This window comes from Chlamydotis macqueenii, chromosome 3 (assembly GCF_036417535.1).
Source record: "Chlamydotis macqueenii isolate bChlMac1 chromosome 3, bChlMac1.mat, whole genome shotgun sequence".
Taxonomy (NCBI): domain Eukaryota; kingdom Metazoa; phylum Chordata; class Aves; order Otidiformes; family Otididae; genus Chlamydotis; species Chlamydotis macqueenii.
The window spans coordinates 70,576,222-70,591,558 of NC_141558.1; the positions used below are offsets into that span (position 1 = coordinate 70,576,222).

Below are 15,337 nucleotides of genomic sequence, written 5' to 3' on the forward strand. Positions count from 1 at the left end.
CTCAGTGTCAAACTGAATTCATTTCATGGCCATACGCTATCTAGGATGATGTAAACAAGTCAGAGCAGCAGGAGGAGTCATCTAAGTAGCAATCCCTGCCTGGAGGCCAGAAAAAGCTCACTGTCGATGAACAAGTAAGGGCATAAATAAGAAGCTATTACTTTGCCAGAAAATGTAATTCCTTCTCCACAAATTATTTTTTTTATGAATCTTCAGATGTCCCATGCATTGGATGAATTTTCTCTGCTGCTCTTTCTTACTTTGAATATATATACAGCACCTATGACTCCACATATTGCTACTCCACAAAGAGCTCTTTGGCTAGCACTTTTCTGTCGATGTGTACTTCTAAATTTTCTGCATCTTTATAATTCAAACTCACATTAGTATAGATATTGCACTGATGAGGGAAAGCAATCTTTATTGGAAAATCAAGTAAATGTGGGGGCAGGAGTTACACCCATTGAAACCTGCCATGTTAGATACCATCATTAGTAACAGAAATTTCAAAAAAATTTAGACCTCAGTAAGATTAAGATACAGCTTGTAGATATAGTTCAGAATAGGTAATCCAGTGAGACTACAGCACTGTGTGAATATAGGAGTCTCTGCTTTTAGTTGAGTGATGAAGTAGAGAAAAGCTGTAGGGTGTTAAATTTGTTCCCAAACATTTTTCAAGCCTTCAGAGTGATTTCGATTTTGCTTGAAAGGTAATTAACTTCAAGTTTTTTTTTTTAACTTTAGCATAGACTCTTCATCCTTTAATAGCAAGAAAAATTAGCAATTGGCATAATTTATGAAGTGGATGGAGCACGCTCTTGATTCAAAACTAGGTGTAAATCAACCAGATACTATATTTTAATCTTTTGGGTGAAATTCCAGACATATATTATAAAAGACACAAGCATAAAAGTCTACTCTGGTACTTACGGACTTTTACCAAATGTAGGAAGAAATCTTAGAAGGCAAAAAGTAATCTACTCAAAGAACTTAAAGAAGCACATGAATCTTAAACATGAGTTTGTTTCAACGGCTGCCTCTACTCTAACAAAGTTGGTCTACCAAATTCTACCAGAAATGAAGCATAAAAAGGGAAATACTTTTCATTTCAACACAGCCAACAAGGAGTTATCCTGTAATGCCAGAAGGCTTTGCTGAGTTCAGAACTGCCAGAGGCTCGAATTTGCTGCTAGAGGTACAGCTTTGATCAAGAAAGAAGCAAAAGGATTAGTGTATGCAAGACAGGACCCTTAAGAGAGCACCGCATGGCAACAAGTTGCTACTTCATCATTTTGCTTCCAGGGAGACTCTGCTGGGTGATATCTATCACTAAGACATAAATAAACCCAGTAGTTTCTTCATGCATTTTTGCCTGGAAAATAAACTGGCCCTGGTAGAATTAATTATCTATGCTTTTTTTTTTTCACTTGCTCATGTTATCACAAATTCAAACTTTATAGGTTCCTATTCTAGTGGCCATCTGGTCTTTTGACAGACATGTGCACGCACTCATCCAATCACATAGCACAGCCTGAGTCACTCCTTTCATGAATCAGATACTAGTCTTCCTCATCTCACCTGGCAATGTGCTTAACATCTTTAAATATTCAATGAGGCAGAGTGAAAATTACCCTGTAACCCAGTGGTTATGAGATTTATTTGAAAGATAGAGGACATTATTTCTAATCCCTATTGCAGGAAAAATTTATAAAATGTGGAAGAGCAATCTCAGGAGAGACTTGAGTAACCCTTTTTCTTCTGCACTAGACCAGAAGTCCAGACCAAAATCTTGGAAATTCTTCATGGAAATAGGAAATAAGGGTTTGAATTCATTTAGGCAGAAGAAATAATCAGTCCTAGGTTTGTCATATCCTGGGTAAATCCTCTAAGTTCTGGGTCTCTCAATAATAAATATACTATCAGCATCTCCATTCTTTTAATTTTTTTTTAAATATATTCATCACTTTCCTAACATGCTTTCACTGATTAACCAATATTTCCCAGGCTGAAATTTTTTGTTGAATTTGACACAGAAAGTAAAATAATTTTGGTCTAGCCAAAAGTACATGCATGTTTTTTCCAACAAAACTTTTATTTTTGTCCAAACTTCCTGCTTTGCAACAAAAGATTACTGAACCAAACTCCAATATATTGTGAACTTAAAGAGAGAAGTAGAAAACTACTGAAACAAATTCTCCCTTTCTGTAAAACAGCACTCTGCCCATCTATATTAGCAAATAATTTGAGTTTTCATGTGTCTGTCTTGTACCACACCAGCTATATATTATTTTCTACTACAATAAGAGGAAGCATGTTATTTTTTGCAGTAAGTAATCCATAAAAGCATGAATTTACTATCAAAGACCTAAGACCACCACTATCTGAAGCCTTAACATGTGTCTGCAAGGTATACTTTTCCAAAGTAATTTCCAGTGTAGCACTTTCATCAGTCTGTTAAATCTGTATGTCTGATCCCAGAGCAACACAGTTCAGCATCTAATTCTACATCTGCCTCTTTGAAGCTGTCTTTTGCTTCTGCAAGAATTTTTGATTATGACTCAAACAGCAATATGCTTTTCTCTAAGGGTCATCCCTCTCTGATTTTACACTCTGTACACAAACTAATTGGTTGCACAGAGAACAAGCACTGTGACATTTCATTGGCCATTAATAAGTAAAGAGATGTTAACAAATAGCTGGTGTTCGGGAGAGTTTTTTTTTTCAGCTGAGAGGAACAAAAATCAAATGGGGGGGGGGGGGGGGGGGAAGAAAAAATATCAGTACCTGCATAGCTAAAAAACTGTGAAAGGGAAAAAAAACCCAACATTTCCCTGAAGCTCAAAGATAAAAGTCTTTGGTTAATAGTAATTTTAAAGCTCTCCCCTCAGTTTTGAGCATGGCTACATCTTTTTCTGACAGCTCTTTTGTGTAAGCAGAAGCATTTGGGAAACCTCTTTCTCTGCTTTAGATATCTAAATCATTTTTTGCCACACTTGCAAAAAGCTGATGAAAACATCCATGTTGCTCAGGAGCAAAATGACAGCTGAAACGCTGAAAGATGACATATGTTTTGTGTTGGGCTGCCATGCAGATGTAACTGACATCTAAAACATCAGATAATTTCTCTGTTTTGTGCAAGGAGTCTTATGCCAACAATATTCAACACAGTAAAGAGGCAAAAGCAAAGAAATCAGCCATAGAACTGTGCAGGCTTGTAAGCGGATAAGTAGACATACCCACAACTTGCGCTCTTGCTAAGGCAAGCCAGTCTTTTTTGTTACTTGAGTGGAAGATGGGGCTTTTCAAGCCTTTTGTCTGGGAGTAAGAACTGTCATTCTCAGTATCTGTGGTTGAAAACAAGCTGTGTGGTCTTCTCCTCAAGCTAGGGGTGACACTTTGCTAAACAGGTGATTATGTTCTGCCTTTTAAATTTTCTGATGTACATTCTCAGAACGTTCTTTACTGACACAACTGTAAGTAATATACTGCTTTATGCAAATAGCTACAGAGGAGTGCTGCATGGAAGGAGGGGAAAAGGGAACCAAATCAACCCCTGTAGATAACTTGTATGAGAAAGGGATTGGTCACCTTACCAACTGGCTCACCATGGGACACAGGGTGGCAAGCTAGGGGTAAAAGCAGAGCCAGCCACCTGATACATGAATATGTACAAGACATTAGCCACATGTGCACCCAGTGTTTGAAAATAACAGGTAAACATGTTCCTCCAGGCCTGCCCCATCCTATGGTGGTATTTAGTTTGCATCCATGATTGGTACAACTCCACCTTTTGAGTTCTGCCCACTGGTATAAATGGGATTGCCATCACAAGGCAGAGCCATTTATAGCAGAAAGACACAACGGTGTATCTGGACGTATAGCTGATGGTAAATAATACGTCTCTCTACTTCCAATTAAATGAAAATGCATTCAACCTACTGATTATCATAGTTTACTAGGTTTTTTTTAAAAAAAAACCTAGAACACAATAGAAATACCATCATGAGGTTTTAGAGCTGTGTTTTAAAGCTCTTAGGCAAAGAGAAGGTTTCAATACTACTACTGTGAAGCATTATTGCCTCTAAGGAGCTGCAATTTTGCACTGATGACACTGTTCCTATGAAAGTGAATTTAATGTTCACTGAGTGTGCGTCATTAACAAATATAATTTCAAATTTTAACAACATCTAATGTGATGGAGAACTGTATCATTTCAAGTTTTTAACTAGTTTGCTAGATGAACTCACATCTAACCACTGTTGTCCACACCAGTAAAATCTGTTACTTCATTTCTTTGTTAGCAGCAAAGAACTGGAATTTGCTAGAAGTTGTGCGTCACTCTTATGTTAAGTTTATGCTAGAAACAGCAAAGGTCTGTTAGTCTAGACATCACCACAATTTGTTTGAATTACCTTACCCAGATTCTCCCCTGCTCTAGCTGTTGCATATGAAAGCTAAACTGAGAATAATTGCCTCTTCTATTCCAAAGGCTTTTGCCAGGACTTGTATTTTGGTCAGGGAAAAATTTATACAGCTCTGTCAACAAATTTCCATAGGCTAGATCAGCTATGACACATTTTAAATTAGTAAATAACGAACTCTCAATTATTATATTTCTTGATATATTTGCCCTGTGGATAATCATATGACTGACAATCCACCTCTCCTATCTGTAGACTTGCAAAGGGGGAAGACATTGGAGGTAGAACATGTAGAGATATAGAAAAAGAGACAAGGTTTCTTCAAGACGGTTAAAGGAAGGTCCTAAAGTATGTAGGTTATGCAGCACAATTACAAAGTTCTCAGACACAGCAAGTTTTCAGAAAACTCAGGCTGCTATCTATCTTCTGCTCTATTTTATTAGACTACTGACTGCTGAAGAGATGGCAGAAAATAAGAGGAATTACAAAGACACAGGAGTCAGTCAAAGACAAACTACTGGCTCTACTAATTTTTCATCTTAGAAGTTTCCTTCTTCCTCTCCCTTCTGTCACATGCTGTGCTACATTTTGATTAAAAGCTCTAACAAACTACACATTTCATAATTCTGTAAGGCATCTAGCTAGTCAGGCTATACTTCATTTACATTTTTGACCAGCACTTTGGAAGAGATGAAGCACTAAGAGCATCTTAAGAACCTGCTGCAAAACTAATGTAGAAACATATCAAACGGTCCACTCCTGGCAGACATCCATAGAAACTATGTGTGTTATGGAGGATGCTGGTGTTTTGATAGTACCAAATTAGTCTATTAGTGCTAAAGTCTCAGGCATTAAAATTCAAAACAGTCAATGCTTTTGAAAAAGGAGGATGCAGCCTAGGGGTTTAGATTTACTCACTGCACATATCTCCCTCATCTTCTCCCTCGGCGCAGTCCCTGATGAAGTCACATGCTTGCCTCAGCCTGATTGCCGTTCCATTCCAGCAGCTGAAGGAACCCTCTAGTGCCATTTTTGAGCCAGAAGCAGATCCTAGAGGAAAAGAAAAAAAACACTTAAGATTACTGAATTGCCTTCCTTTCAACCAACAGGTCATAGGATCCTGAATGACAAGTAAGGGAAGAAGACCTTGTCAAATCCCCTCAATTCAATAATTACTTGATAAAGTAATTATTTTATTTTGTTTGACCCGTTTAATCTTGTCAAATATCTAATGGTGAATCTAACAGAGAACTTCAGTTCCCTAGTGTCTGGTTTTGGTGGGGATGGAGTTATTTTTCCTCTCAGTAGCTGGTGTGTTTTGGATTTTGTAAGTGGAGAATGTTGATAAACACACTGATGTTAGGAGTTGTTAGAGACCAAGGATACTGTCCAGCTTTCCAGATCTCACTGATGATGCAAGAAGTTGGGAGGGATATAGCCAGAACAGTTGACCAAGATTAGCCAAAGAGAGTATTCCATGCCATAAATATCATGCTCAGTATATAATTGGGGGCGGGAAAGGAGGGATGATATCGTCCGCTCTCTCTCGCTCCTTTGTTTGCTACTTGGTTTCGTTTCTGTGATCGCTGCTCAGGATGGGCTGTATCAGTCATTGGGACATCAGGTGGTGAGAAATCATGCATTGTTCATTTTGTATATTTTAGTATCCCTATATTTTGTTGTTATTGACATTTTCCTTTGCTATTCTAGTAAACTGTCTTCATCTCAACCCATGAGTTTTCCTTTTTTCCCAGTTCTATCCCTCATCCCCCTGAGGAGGGTGAGGGAGAATGAGCAGCTGTGTGGTTACTAGGGCTGAACCACAACATCTAGGCATTTCTGGTGTTTTAACTTGGAAGGCATCTTTGACCCTCGAAAACAGAGTTGAAACCCTGCAGCCTGCTCTGTGGTACTTCTCAAGAATAACACAAGATACATGATAGATTTTTAATTGTATGTGAATTTGCTGCTAGACGGATGGTCCTGAAGACTGATATCCCATTGTCTAGCTCAGGAATAACATGGCCACACGGTCTAGAAAGAACACAAGCTTTCATCACACCCTGCTGTCAACATATATTACCTATAACTTGGATGTATCACGTTGTCATATTCTCTCCGCAAGAGAGAAAAAAGTCTAATCTCTGCTTGTCATTTTCTTTCTCTTCTATATTCACTCCTGCTCTTGCATCCTGCACTCCCCTCCCCTTGAGGCAGGGAGCCCAGACCAGACTACACCTACCAAGACACAAAAATCACCAATTCATTTTACCTATGCTAAGCAGCAAAAGCCAGCTAGCAATGTGGAAAGGAGCCAACTCTTATGAAACAAGGCCACTGAACATTACAATCAGAGGTCAGAATCATCCATTCAGAAATCATCTTGAGTACTTGTCCCTCAGCACTATTCTTTCCCAAAGGCACTTGATTCCCTTGACAGTTGACAAGTCAGAGATCATCCAGCCTGATGGGTATAATTTCCCTTACTGTAGGAATTCTCTCATCCCAATGTCTTTGATTGTAGCTAAGTAAGATATAGAAAAAAAAAAAAAAAAAAAAAGACTTGTTCTAAGAGACACATGCTGTAGATCAGCCGCCTGGAGGAGGCAGCAATTAGTTCAGCAACATCCTACAGTCAGTACATATGGAGGAGGCCAAGCTTAGGAAGTGCAAGAGTCCCTTCCATAAAAATCCGGGTATAGATGCACTTCATCAAAACCTGAGTCTTTGCCGAGTTGTACGTCCAGTTCACTACTCCTAGAAGGCAAGAGTAAAAGTACGAAGAGGTCTATGCTGTGAATTCCCCACTGCAACAACTCCTGCCCTGTCTCATATTAAATGGGTACATGCTCAAGATTAAACCAAAGCCTCTGGGCAGAGTGAGCCATTGTTTGCCTTACTCATCCGTGCTTGCTAAACAGTGCAGCTACATCATGTTCTCTGGTACTACAGGGAGCTGGGAATCACTGGTGATTCAATTAGATGTGCACTTGATACTTTTATTTATATTGCCTGACAAAACTAAAAATTAATGAAGCATGTAGGAAAACAACCACTATTTTTCTTCAAGCTTATTTTATGGTGCAAATCAATTCAGGAGTGAGGGGAATACATGCCAAACCTTTTTAATAAAGGATCCCAGCTCCTGAAAAGGGTGCTCCATGTTATTGTCAGCTCAATTTTTTTGGACTGCCTTAAAGCAATTCTAGCTTGCCGCATACAGGCTGCACAGTGCCCTTGTATTTCAGTCAGGGTCAAGGCTGACTACAGAGAAGAGCTTTGCAGAAAAAATAGACCACGTAACTCGGAGCTGGTCACTGACAATTTCTGCAGGTCCCTTGGTAAGGGTTTAAGGCAATGAGAAGATACCCTCCTTGGCCTTGCTGTGCTCCTTGCAAAAAATAGACTCTCAGAGACACCTCTGAGAGCCTTCCCTATGTCAGCAGCAAAGCTCTTTGCATATCACAAGCCAGTCACAGAGTGCAAACAGATGCTAAAAAACTGTAAGAAGTGACTCTGGTAACTCAGTAGTGATCCCTTCACCTAGGGGTATAGCAAAGACCCTATACGGCACCATGTTGCTGGAAGTACCACCTAAAGAACAATTAGACAAGGCCCAGAGTGACTCCATAAAGTTAGTAATATCATTACACTCTTAATGTTGAAGTCCTACTCAAATTCAGAAGTACTTTTGTCTCTCTGAATTACCCCATAGATGGTATTGAAGAAATACCCGGGTTAATTTACCAGTTTTCATGTCCCACTCAGTTTATCTGTAATCTTTCCAGCAATGTCCATGTTTTAGCCCAGCAGCTGCTGGGATACGATATGCAAAGATTCAGAGGAGGGGTTATTGTAGGCAATGGAGTTTTTCCATTCACTCAATTCATTTTAACTTTGTAAAGGCACTCAGTTTTCCAACCACGACTGCGTTAACACTAATTACAAAGGAACTGAGTACCTACTGTTTTCCCAGGTGTTTTTGTTGCAGCCCAGGAGCACAAATCTCCTGAAGTCAACTGACTGTACTATTTAAAAGCCATCAGTTGCAAACAGACATCAAGCAATTCCAGGAGCTTTTCCTCCAAAACAAAGCAGTAGATTTGCATGCTCATTCATCTCTGCAGAGACCGGGCTTGAATTAGCTCAGATTAGCATTAGGATGCCTTGTACAGGTTAGAGAACACAAATAGCAAAGCTGAAGCCCGGGAAAAGACTGGGCTCTATAACAGTACATGATTTATTTCTGTTCCATGTTTGCTTGCTTACTGTGTACACACAAAGGCAAAATGAATTGGATAAAGGAGATTATTAACTAGTAAAACAAATAGATTACCAAAAAAAAAAGCCCAAACACAAGTGACCCTTTCAGCAGGCCATTTAATGCGGATACTTGCATCCAAAAACAAGGAAACTTAATTTTTAATTAAAATATTTTGTAACAAAAATAGACATTTGATCTTTTCATTTCCCAGCCCAAATCACTCCTTGGAAGGTGAGCCAGAATGACCTGGATTCCTGAGTCAAGTGGCCTCAACTCACACACAGAAGACGCGTAAGGAAAGGGAAATTAATGTTATCAAATAAGCATCAAAGCAAAATTTGTGGGAGACATCCGTTATATTTACAGCAGTGTTTATGTAGCCAGTGGCATCCATAAATTATAGCAGTCATTAAGCTGTATCACGGCTGGCTTGGAGTCTTATAAATCATTATTTAAACAGCAACATTAAACAAATGGCATTGCAGGCTTTAAATTGAAAGGAGAAACAAACGATTCCTTGGGGAACAAGTGCTGACTTTGTACCTCACAGGTCCTGCTTTGAACACAGTCCAGCCTTGGCAGTGTTCAAATCCAGTACCGGATCCAGGACACAAATGACAACCTCGGTTCTTGACTGCCTATGCTTTCGGACTTAAGTTCCCATATAGCAGATCAGCCTGAAAGGGGAAAATCATGTGGCTTATCCTAATGCAGGATAAGCAACTTACTGCTCAGACCGTGGGGCCAAAGAGGATGTATTTCACTCCCCGGCAGGTTTTCTTTAACTTGGGTTGCCTCTTTTCTACTCCCCCCTCCCTTGATCAGCAGAGATACTGAAGTGCGCTGGCAAGCTCTGGTGTATCTGTCTCTGAGGAATGTGGCCAGAAAGATTGTGATATTTGATCAGTGCAAAATGGGAACCTTCACCTTAGCCACCACAGCTGGCCAAGTGGGAGGGAAGAATGAAATTCTTACAGGCATTTCTAAATATATACCTTATTTTGCAAACTGGCTACGCTGCTTATTATCATGCAGAATTAATCAAGCTGAACATAATTATACCTTCACATGTTATGTTCAGCTTCTCAGGCCATAATTTTTAATGTTATTGAAAGCATTTGGGACCAACAGTGAGGTAAAGCCCTCCCACTCAGTGCACATTAAAACAAGAGAGCTTAATAGGACAGCAGTCAGTTGTTGTTAAAAAAAATCCTGTCATTTCTACTCTGGAAAACCAGATGAAAAGAAATCGCAAAGACCCAGGATAAATTTGTACACTCATGCATGTTTTACCAAAAAGTAGCTGCTGTCTGGGCTATCCCTGAGAAGTCCAGCTGGACACAGTTGAATTGACTCCAACAAGTTCTCAGGGCAAGACCCTGTATGCACACATAGTGAAAAATATAAATTTTAAAATGCATGTATGTCATTAAGAAATACCTACCCATGGAACTCCACCATGCTTATCTCCCCATATGCTTATGCTGCCCCTCAAAAAAAAGAGAAACTTCCCTATTATTTAATTACACACTTTAAATAATATTTTCTAATGGGCTCATGCTGCAGTCTAACCCTCCTCCACAGAACACCACTGAAAGTCATAGACTGTGCAACCTCACTGACAATGCTTATCTGTCACAGGTATTTGTTATTAAAGTCTAAATTTCATCTGCTCTTCCCTTGGTTTGAGTTCAAGGCCTTGACTCAGAGATATTTAAAAATAGAGTACTTGGGGAATTTAAAGGTTGTGTGAAACAAAGGAAAGTTGCCGTCTAGCTATAAAAGGATAGTGTAGAATTCTGAGCATTTCCTGATTATTGATTTTTCTGTGACTTGCCATTTCTGATGGGCACATAATTTCTTCACATCTCCAATCCTCCAGTCTTACAGCAGTGCAGACATTTGAACACTGATGGCTCAACTTGGTGCTGAGGATAGCCATATTCCAGGACAAAGTAAATTTTCTATTTATACGCGTCATTAATACCCCTGCTTCCACCATTAGAGAAGTTGGAGAGTATGAAATAAAGGAGGCAGGAAAGTGAAAGAAGAGAACGACAAATTAATGTTTAAAAGAACTGAAGCTATCTTTGGCATATGACCATTGAACTAAAACATGATAGAGGGCAGACCACATAAATCAGAACTTTCATAGAGAGCTACACTGCCCTCACCCACCCCAAAACACCTGTATTTAGATTTGCAGAGAAGCCAAGTGGTTGCAGTTGCAAACGAAACCAGTGAGAGAGATACTCGGAAAACACAATGTCCTCAAAAAAATGCTTTGAAAAAAGATCAGACTCCACGTTTCTCACACCAGGCAGCCACAATTAGTCAACATTTCATAATTTCTGGCTTTAATCTTTGTAACAGCATCATTACTGTTGCTGTCATTGCCTAAGCATGCAAGTGAAGCCACATTTGTAGGAGGTGACGATCTCTTCTCATTAGACTGTCTGATATAGGCAAAAAAAGCAGCCCATATTTGTATCTGCCTGAAGCCTTGCCCACTTTTCCAGTTACATAAATTGGCTTTAATCTTTTTATTTCACTTCCTATATATAAAATGGGAATAAACTCATCACAAGAGCTCTTCAATGTTCATTTTATTAACATCTGTAAGGAACTAAGATGTTATGATAACAGTCATGAAAAAATATAAGGGAATTATTTACTCTGTCTTCACAGTGCAGTTTGAATAATTTATGTTATAAAATGAACACAACTGTACATCTGATGAAGGCAAGACAGAGGACAGTAAAAAACTTCCCACCGAGGGAGCCACCCCAGCCCTACAGGCTAAGGGTGCAGCACTCCCACAGTGAGCTACTCCAAGGTGAGAAATCTTGCTCATTAGAACCATGTAGAAACAGAATTTACACTTCACAGAAAATGCAACATTTCAAAATGTAACAAACTATGAAATGAAAACACCAAAATATCTCACAGAACAAAAGTTTCAAATCAATTCTGAGTTGGAAATACTGATTTCAGAGGTTTCAAAGTGTAACTAAACATTGTCATAACCCAAGAAATTTGAAAACATTTGAATTCAAACAAAGATAAAATGTTGGGCAGGAAACTCGAGTGGAAACTTACTGTTTTGGAACTCACTCATATCAATAATTCAGCCAGCTCAGTTCTAACATGCTCTCCCTCTTTGCTTGCTGCTGTTTCAAAGTAGAGATGTTACACTTAGTACACAAATTTTAAAATGGCTGTTCCTTCATCCTTGCCTAATCCCAGTATGATAGCCTACACTGAAGAAAGCTTCATTGCACACCTGAGCAGCGGGCACTTGCTCACTGCCATGTTTCAGTAGCATGAACCTTCTACAGAGCCGTACAGCATGCAGACTAGCCAGGCCCTCTGTGCCTCTCGGAAATGCTTTGGACCAGGTACAGTAACTTTTCCTGCCTTTTGACTGAATGATTTCCCAATGTTAATGTTGGTGTGATGTAGCCTTCCTGAATTTACAGCAACAGCTAGCTTCCTTAAAACTAGAAAGAAATAAGAACGTGGAATAAGAAAGTTAGCTATATTTCACAGTTCCTCATTTTTCAATTAGGGAAGTTGACTGAGGATCTGATATTTATCTTCATAGCTCCTGAGACAGCCAAATAAATTACATGATAATGTTGTTGCCTATTAATCTCGGAACAAAATCTAGCTCTTTTTTGTTTGTTTTTTTTTTTTTTTTTTTTTTTTTTGTTAGCACTCATGGTAACACATGTATTTTTTCCTGTGATCTGCTTACTGATCAGTAAGCAGCTCCAATAGCAGAGAAAAAAAAAAAATAGCAAGTAAGTAAACAGCAGCAGCAAATTTTATAAAGCAAGGGTATTTTCCAGCATGCACTGGTATCTACATAATATTCTGGGGAATTTACAAAATTGAAAGGGGCCAAAAGAAACAAAATTAATACTTATCCCCAAATACCTATTAAACACTGTGCTTGCATAGTCATTGGACTTTAAAAAAAAAAAGAAAAAGAAAAAAAATCACATCTAGCATTGCAGATCTTTAAAATTTTCATCCCTAAATACAAACATCTTGACTTAGAACAATGCAATGGAATACAGCACTCCTTTTAAAATCCCAAATCTAATTTCTTTTGGTTGCTTTTTGTTGCCCTTGCTTCAATATCAGACTGCATTTGGTATTTGATTCCCTTTTCTCTCAAGTACCACTGCATCCTCATGAGAATAAGAAAAAAAAAAAAACACAACACAATAAAACACACAAATAAAGCCTCCCAGCTTTCATATCTCTTCTAAAAACAGAGATTAGTATATTTGTAACAGTAAGTAACTGGTTAAAAAAAAAATACCAAAACAACCTTTCCTGTGATTTTCTTTGCATTTTTCAAAATACAAACCTGGAAGAGGGAAAATAAAAAGGTCCAACTTCTATTATTAGCTCTGCCGTTCCCATCAGACCGGGAATGGGCTTGGAGACCAGCAACCTTACCCATGCGAAACATCGGCCAGACTGATTGCTAGGTCACTGGAAGATGAATGCTGCTTGCCACATGCAGCAGACACTGACAAAATAATGAGATGGTTAAGAACTCTAAGCTTAATTTATTGACAACAGGAGCAGATTTAAGATGGGTCCACTTTCAACATCATACATGGAACTGATTATGAAATAAAACAAGGCCACTGGAGACACATCATGAAAACCATGCTTCCAAACTTCGTAAGTGCCTCTTTTGGGTAAACCTTAAGAGTTTATTAGACAGGAAATACATGTAATTTTTCACATTTTGCTTCCTAGAAGGCTGGGTTCAAATTCACTTTCAATTACTCAAGTAAATTTTATCTTTTCCTGTTCAGGCTCCCCAATTCCAAGCACAACCAATGCTGCCACTGTGGATTTTTTTCCCCATTGTTACTTCTTAAGAACACCACATCAAGAAAAACATCACTAATATTTGAAAGATGAGAAAACTAAGGCACACACCAATCAATTTCAAATAATGAAATTAGACACTCTGACTCCTGCTCCAACCTCTACGAGTTTGACTGAAGTTGCCCAGATCCAAGAAAAAAAAAAAAGCCACAGAAAGGAGAGACTGGAGAAGATTGCTTGGCTCATCAAGAGTTGGTTCCCCACAGGTCAGATATAACCTCTCTCTGAACCCTGCAGTAGTAGCATCCCAATAATCTCTCAGTCATGTGCTTTTAGCACTGCCAGACCAGTCAGAGGTACATTTGTATGCCTTGCCATGAAAAACATAAATAGAGGTATGACACTTAATTGTATTCAAACATCATTTTAGATAGGAATAATATTTTTCATTTCTAAAATGTAATTCCGCTTCTATAACTGTTTAAAGCAGTATCTCTCCTTTAGCTGTCAGCAGTATTAAATTAAGGTTTATGGCCTTACTGCAGATCAGTTGCTGAGGGAGATGGGTGGAATACCACAAATCAGCACAATCACAAGCATACATATGTGGTCCCTTTCAGCAGGGTGCAGTGATGCATCCTCACATCATAGCCAAATGCTTTACTGTGCACAGCAGTGGCCCCACAGTGGAAGAGTTGTTCCAGATAAAAGTAGAAGCTTGCTGAGGAAGGAAGTTTCATGTCAAGGTTGCTCTCCACTTTGCCAGCCTCTGCAAAACTGCAGTTGTATAGTGCAACAAATAGTCATGAAGGAGCTGATTTCCACTTTGTTCAAAAACTGAGCAACAATACGTAAAAAAAAAAAATCATAAGCAAAAATAAAATTGCACATGAGTACTTGCTGTGAGAGAAAGCAATAGTACTGGTGACACAGAACAAGTTTGCCACTGGGAGAGACTTAACGTGAATGGAGGCTATGCAGCTTTCAGTTCTAGGGAAGTACAAGGAAACACTGCAGTGTTGCCCTACCTCCACACATTCCTGAACATCACTATGCTGGTGGATGCTACGACTCACCGGTGACTCTTCCAGCTGAATGCACTGAAGATTGCCTGCATCTCAGTGCTTTGATGTCAGTCCAAAGGGATAGAGAAGTGAAAGTTCTTTACTCTTGTGCATCAGGCTGTGCTTCAAGGCCTTGCTACACTTGAATGAAACTCTCCCAGGAGCAAAGCTGCTGAAGGTCAATGGCCCTCAATATAAAAAAAAAAAAAAGCCTGGATAAGGACTCCTTTCCGGAGACCATTTCTCTGCTGAAGGATCTCTGCTAACCCTTGAACATGCGGAAGATTTACAAATTGGGAATGCTTACAGAAAAAAAAACCAAACAAACAAAAAAAACAACCAAGAAGGGATAACATTACAATTCCAAGATGAGCACCTGGCTTTTCATGCAGTCTTTCTACTATCTTGTGGCATGCTAAAAGACACTTCAGTTAAAATTTTCCATGCAAGATCTCTTTCCCAAACATATACTGAGGTGCAGAGGGAATTGTAAGAGCTGACCAATGTCATTACTCAGAATTACCGTGCCCTGAGGACGAGGTGCCTATGGGTTGCTAGCCACAGTAAAATAGCTAGGCAAATGTTAAATAATATTAAAATGGCTTATTAAAATTTTTAATACTGTGATAGGAATCTTAATAAAACAGTTGCTATGTGTAAAGGTAGATCAAGGAGACAGAACATGCCCTAAGTCTCTCTATAACCATAGGTTTTTCTTTAAGATCTTTACCCTT

General features: G+C 38.9%; 1 protein-coding gene across 1 annotated transcript in view; it reads right to left on the reverse strand.

Annotated features, from left to right (window-relative positions):
- ALK (ALK receptor tyrosine kinase) overlaps positions 1–15,337 on the reverse strand; it is a 329,041-nt gene that overhangs the window by 74,892 nt on the left and 238,812 nt on the right. The window contains exon 6 of the mRNA XM_086744455.1: positions 5,340–5,471. Within this exon, the coding sequence (XP_086600581.1) occupies positions 5,340–5,471 (132 nt within the window). The remainder of the gene's footprint in view (positions 1–5,339; positions 5,472–15,337) is intronic.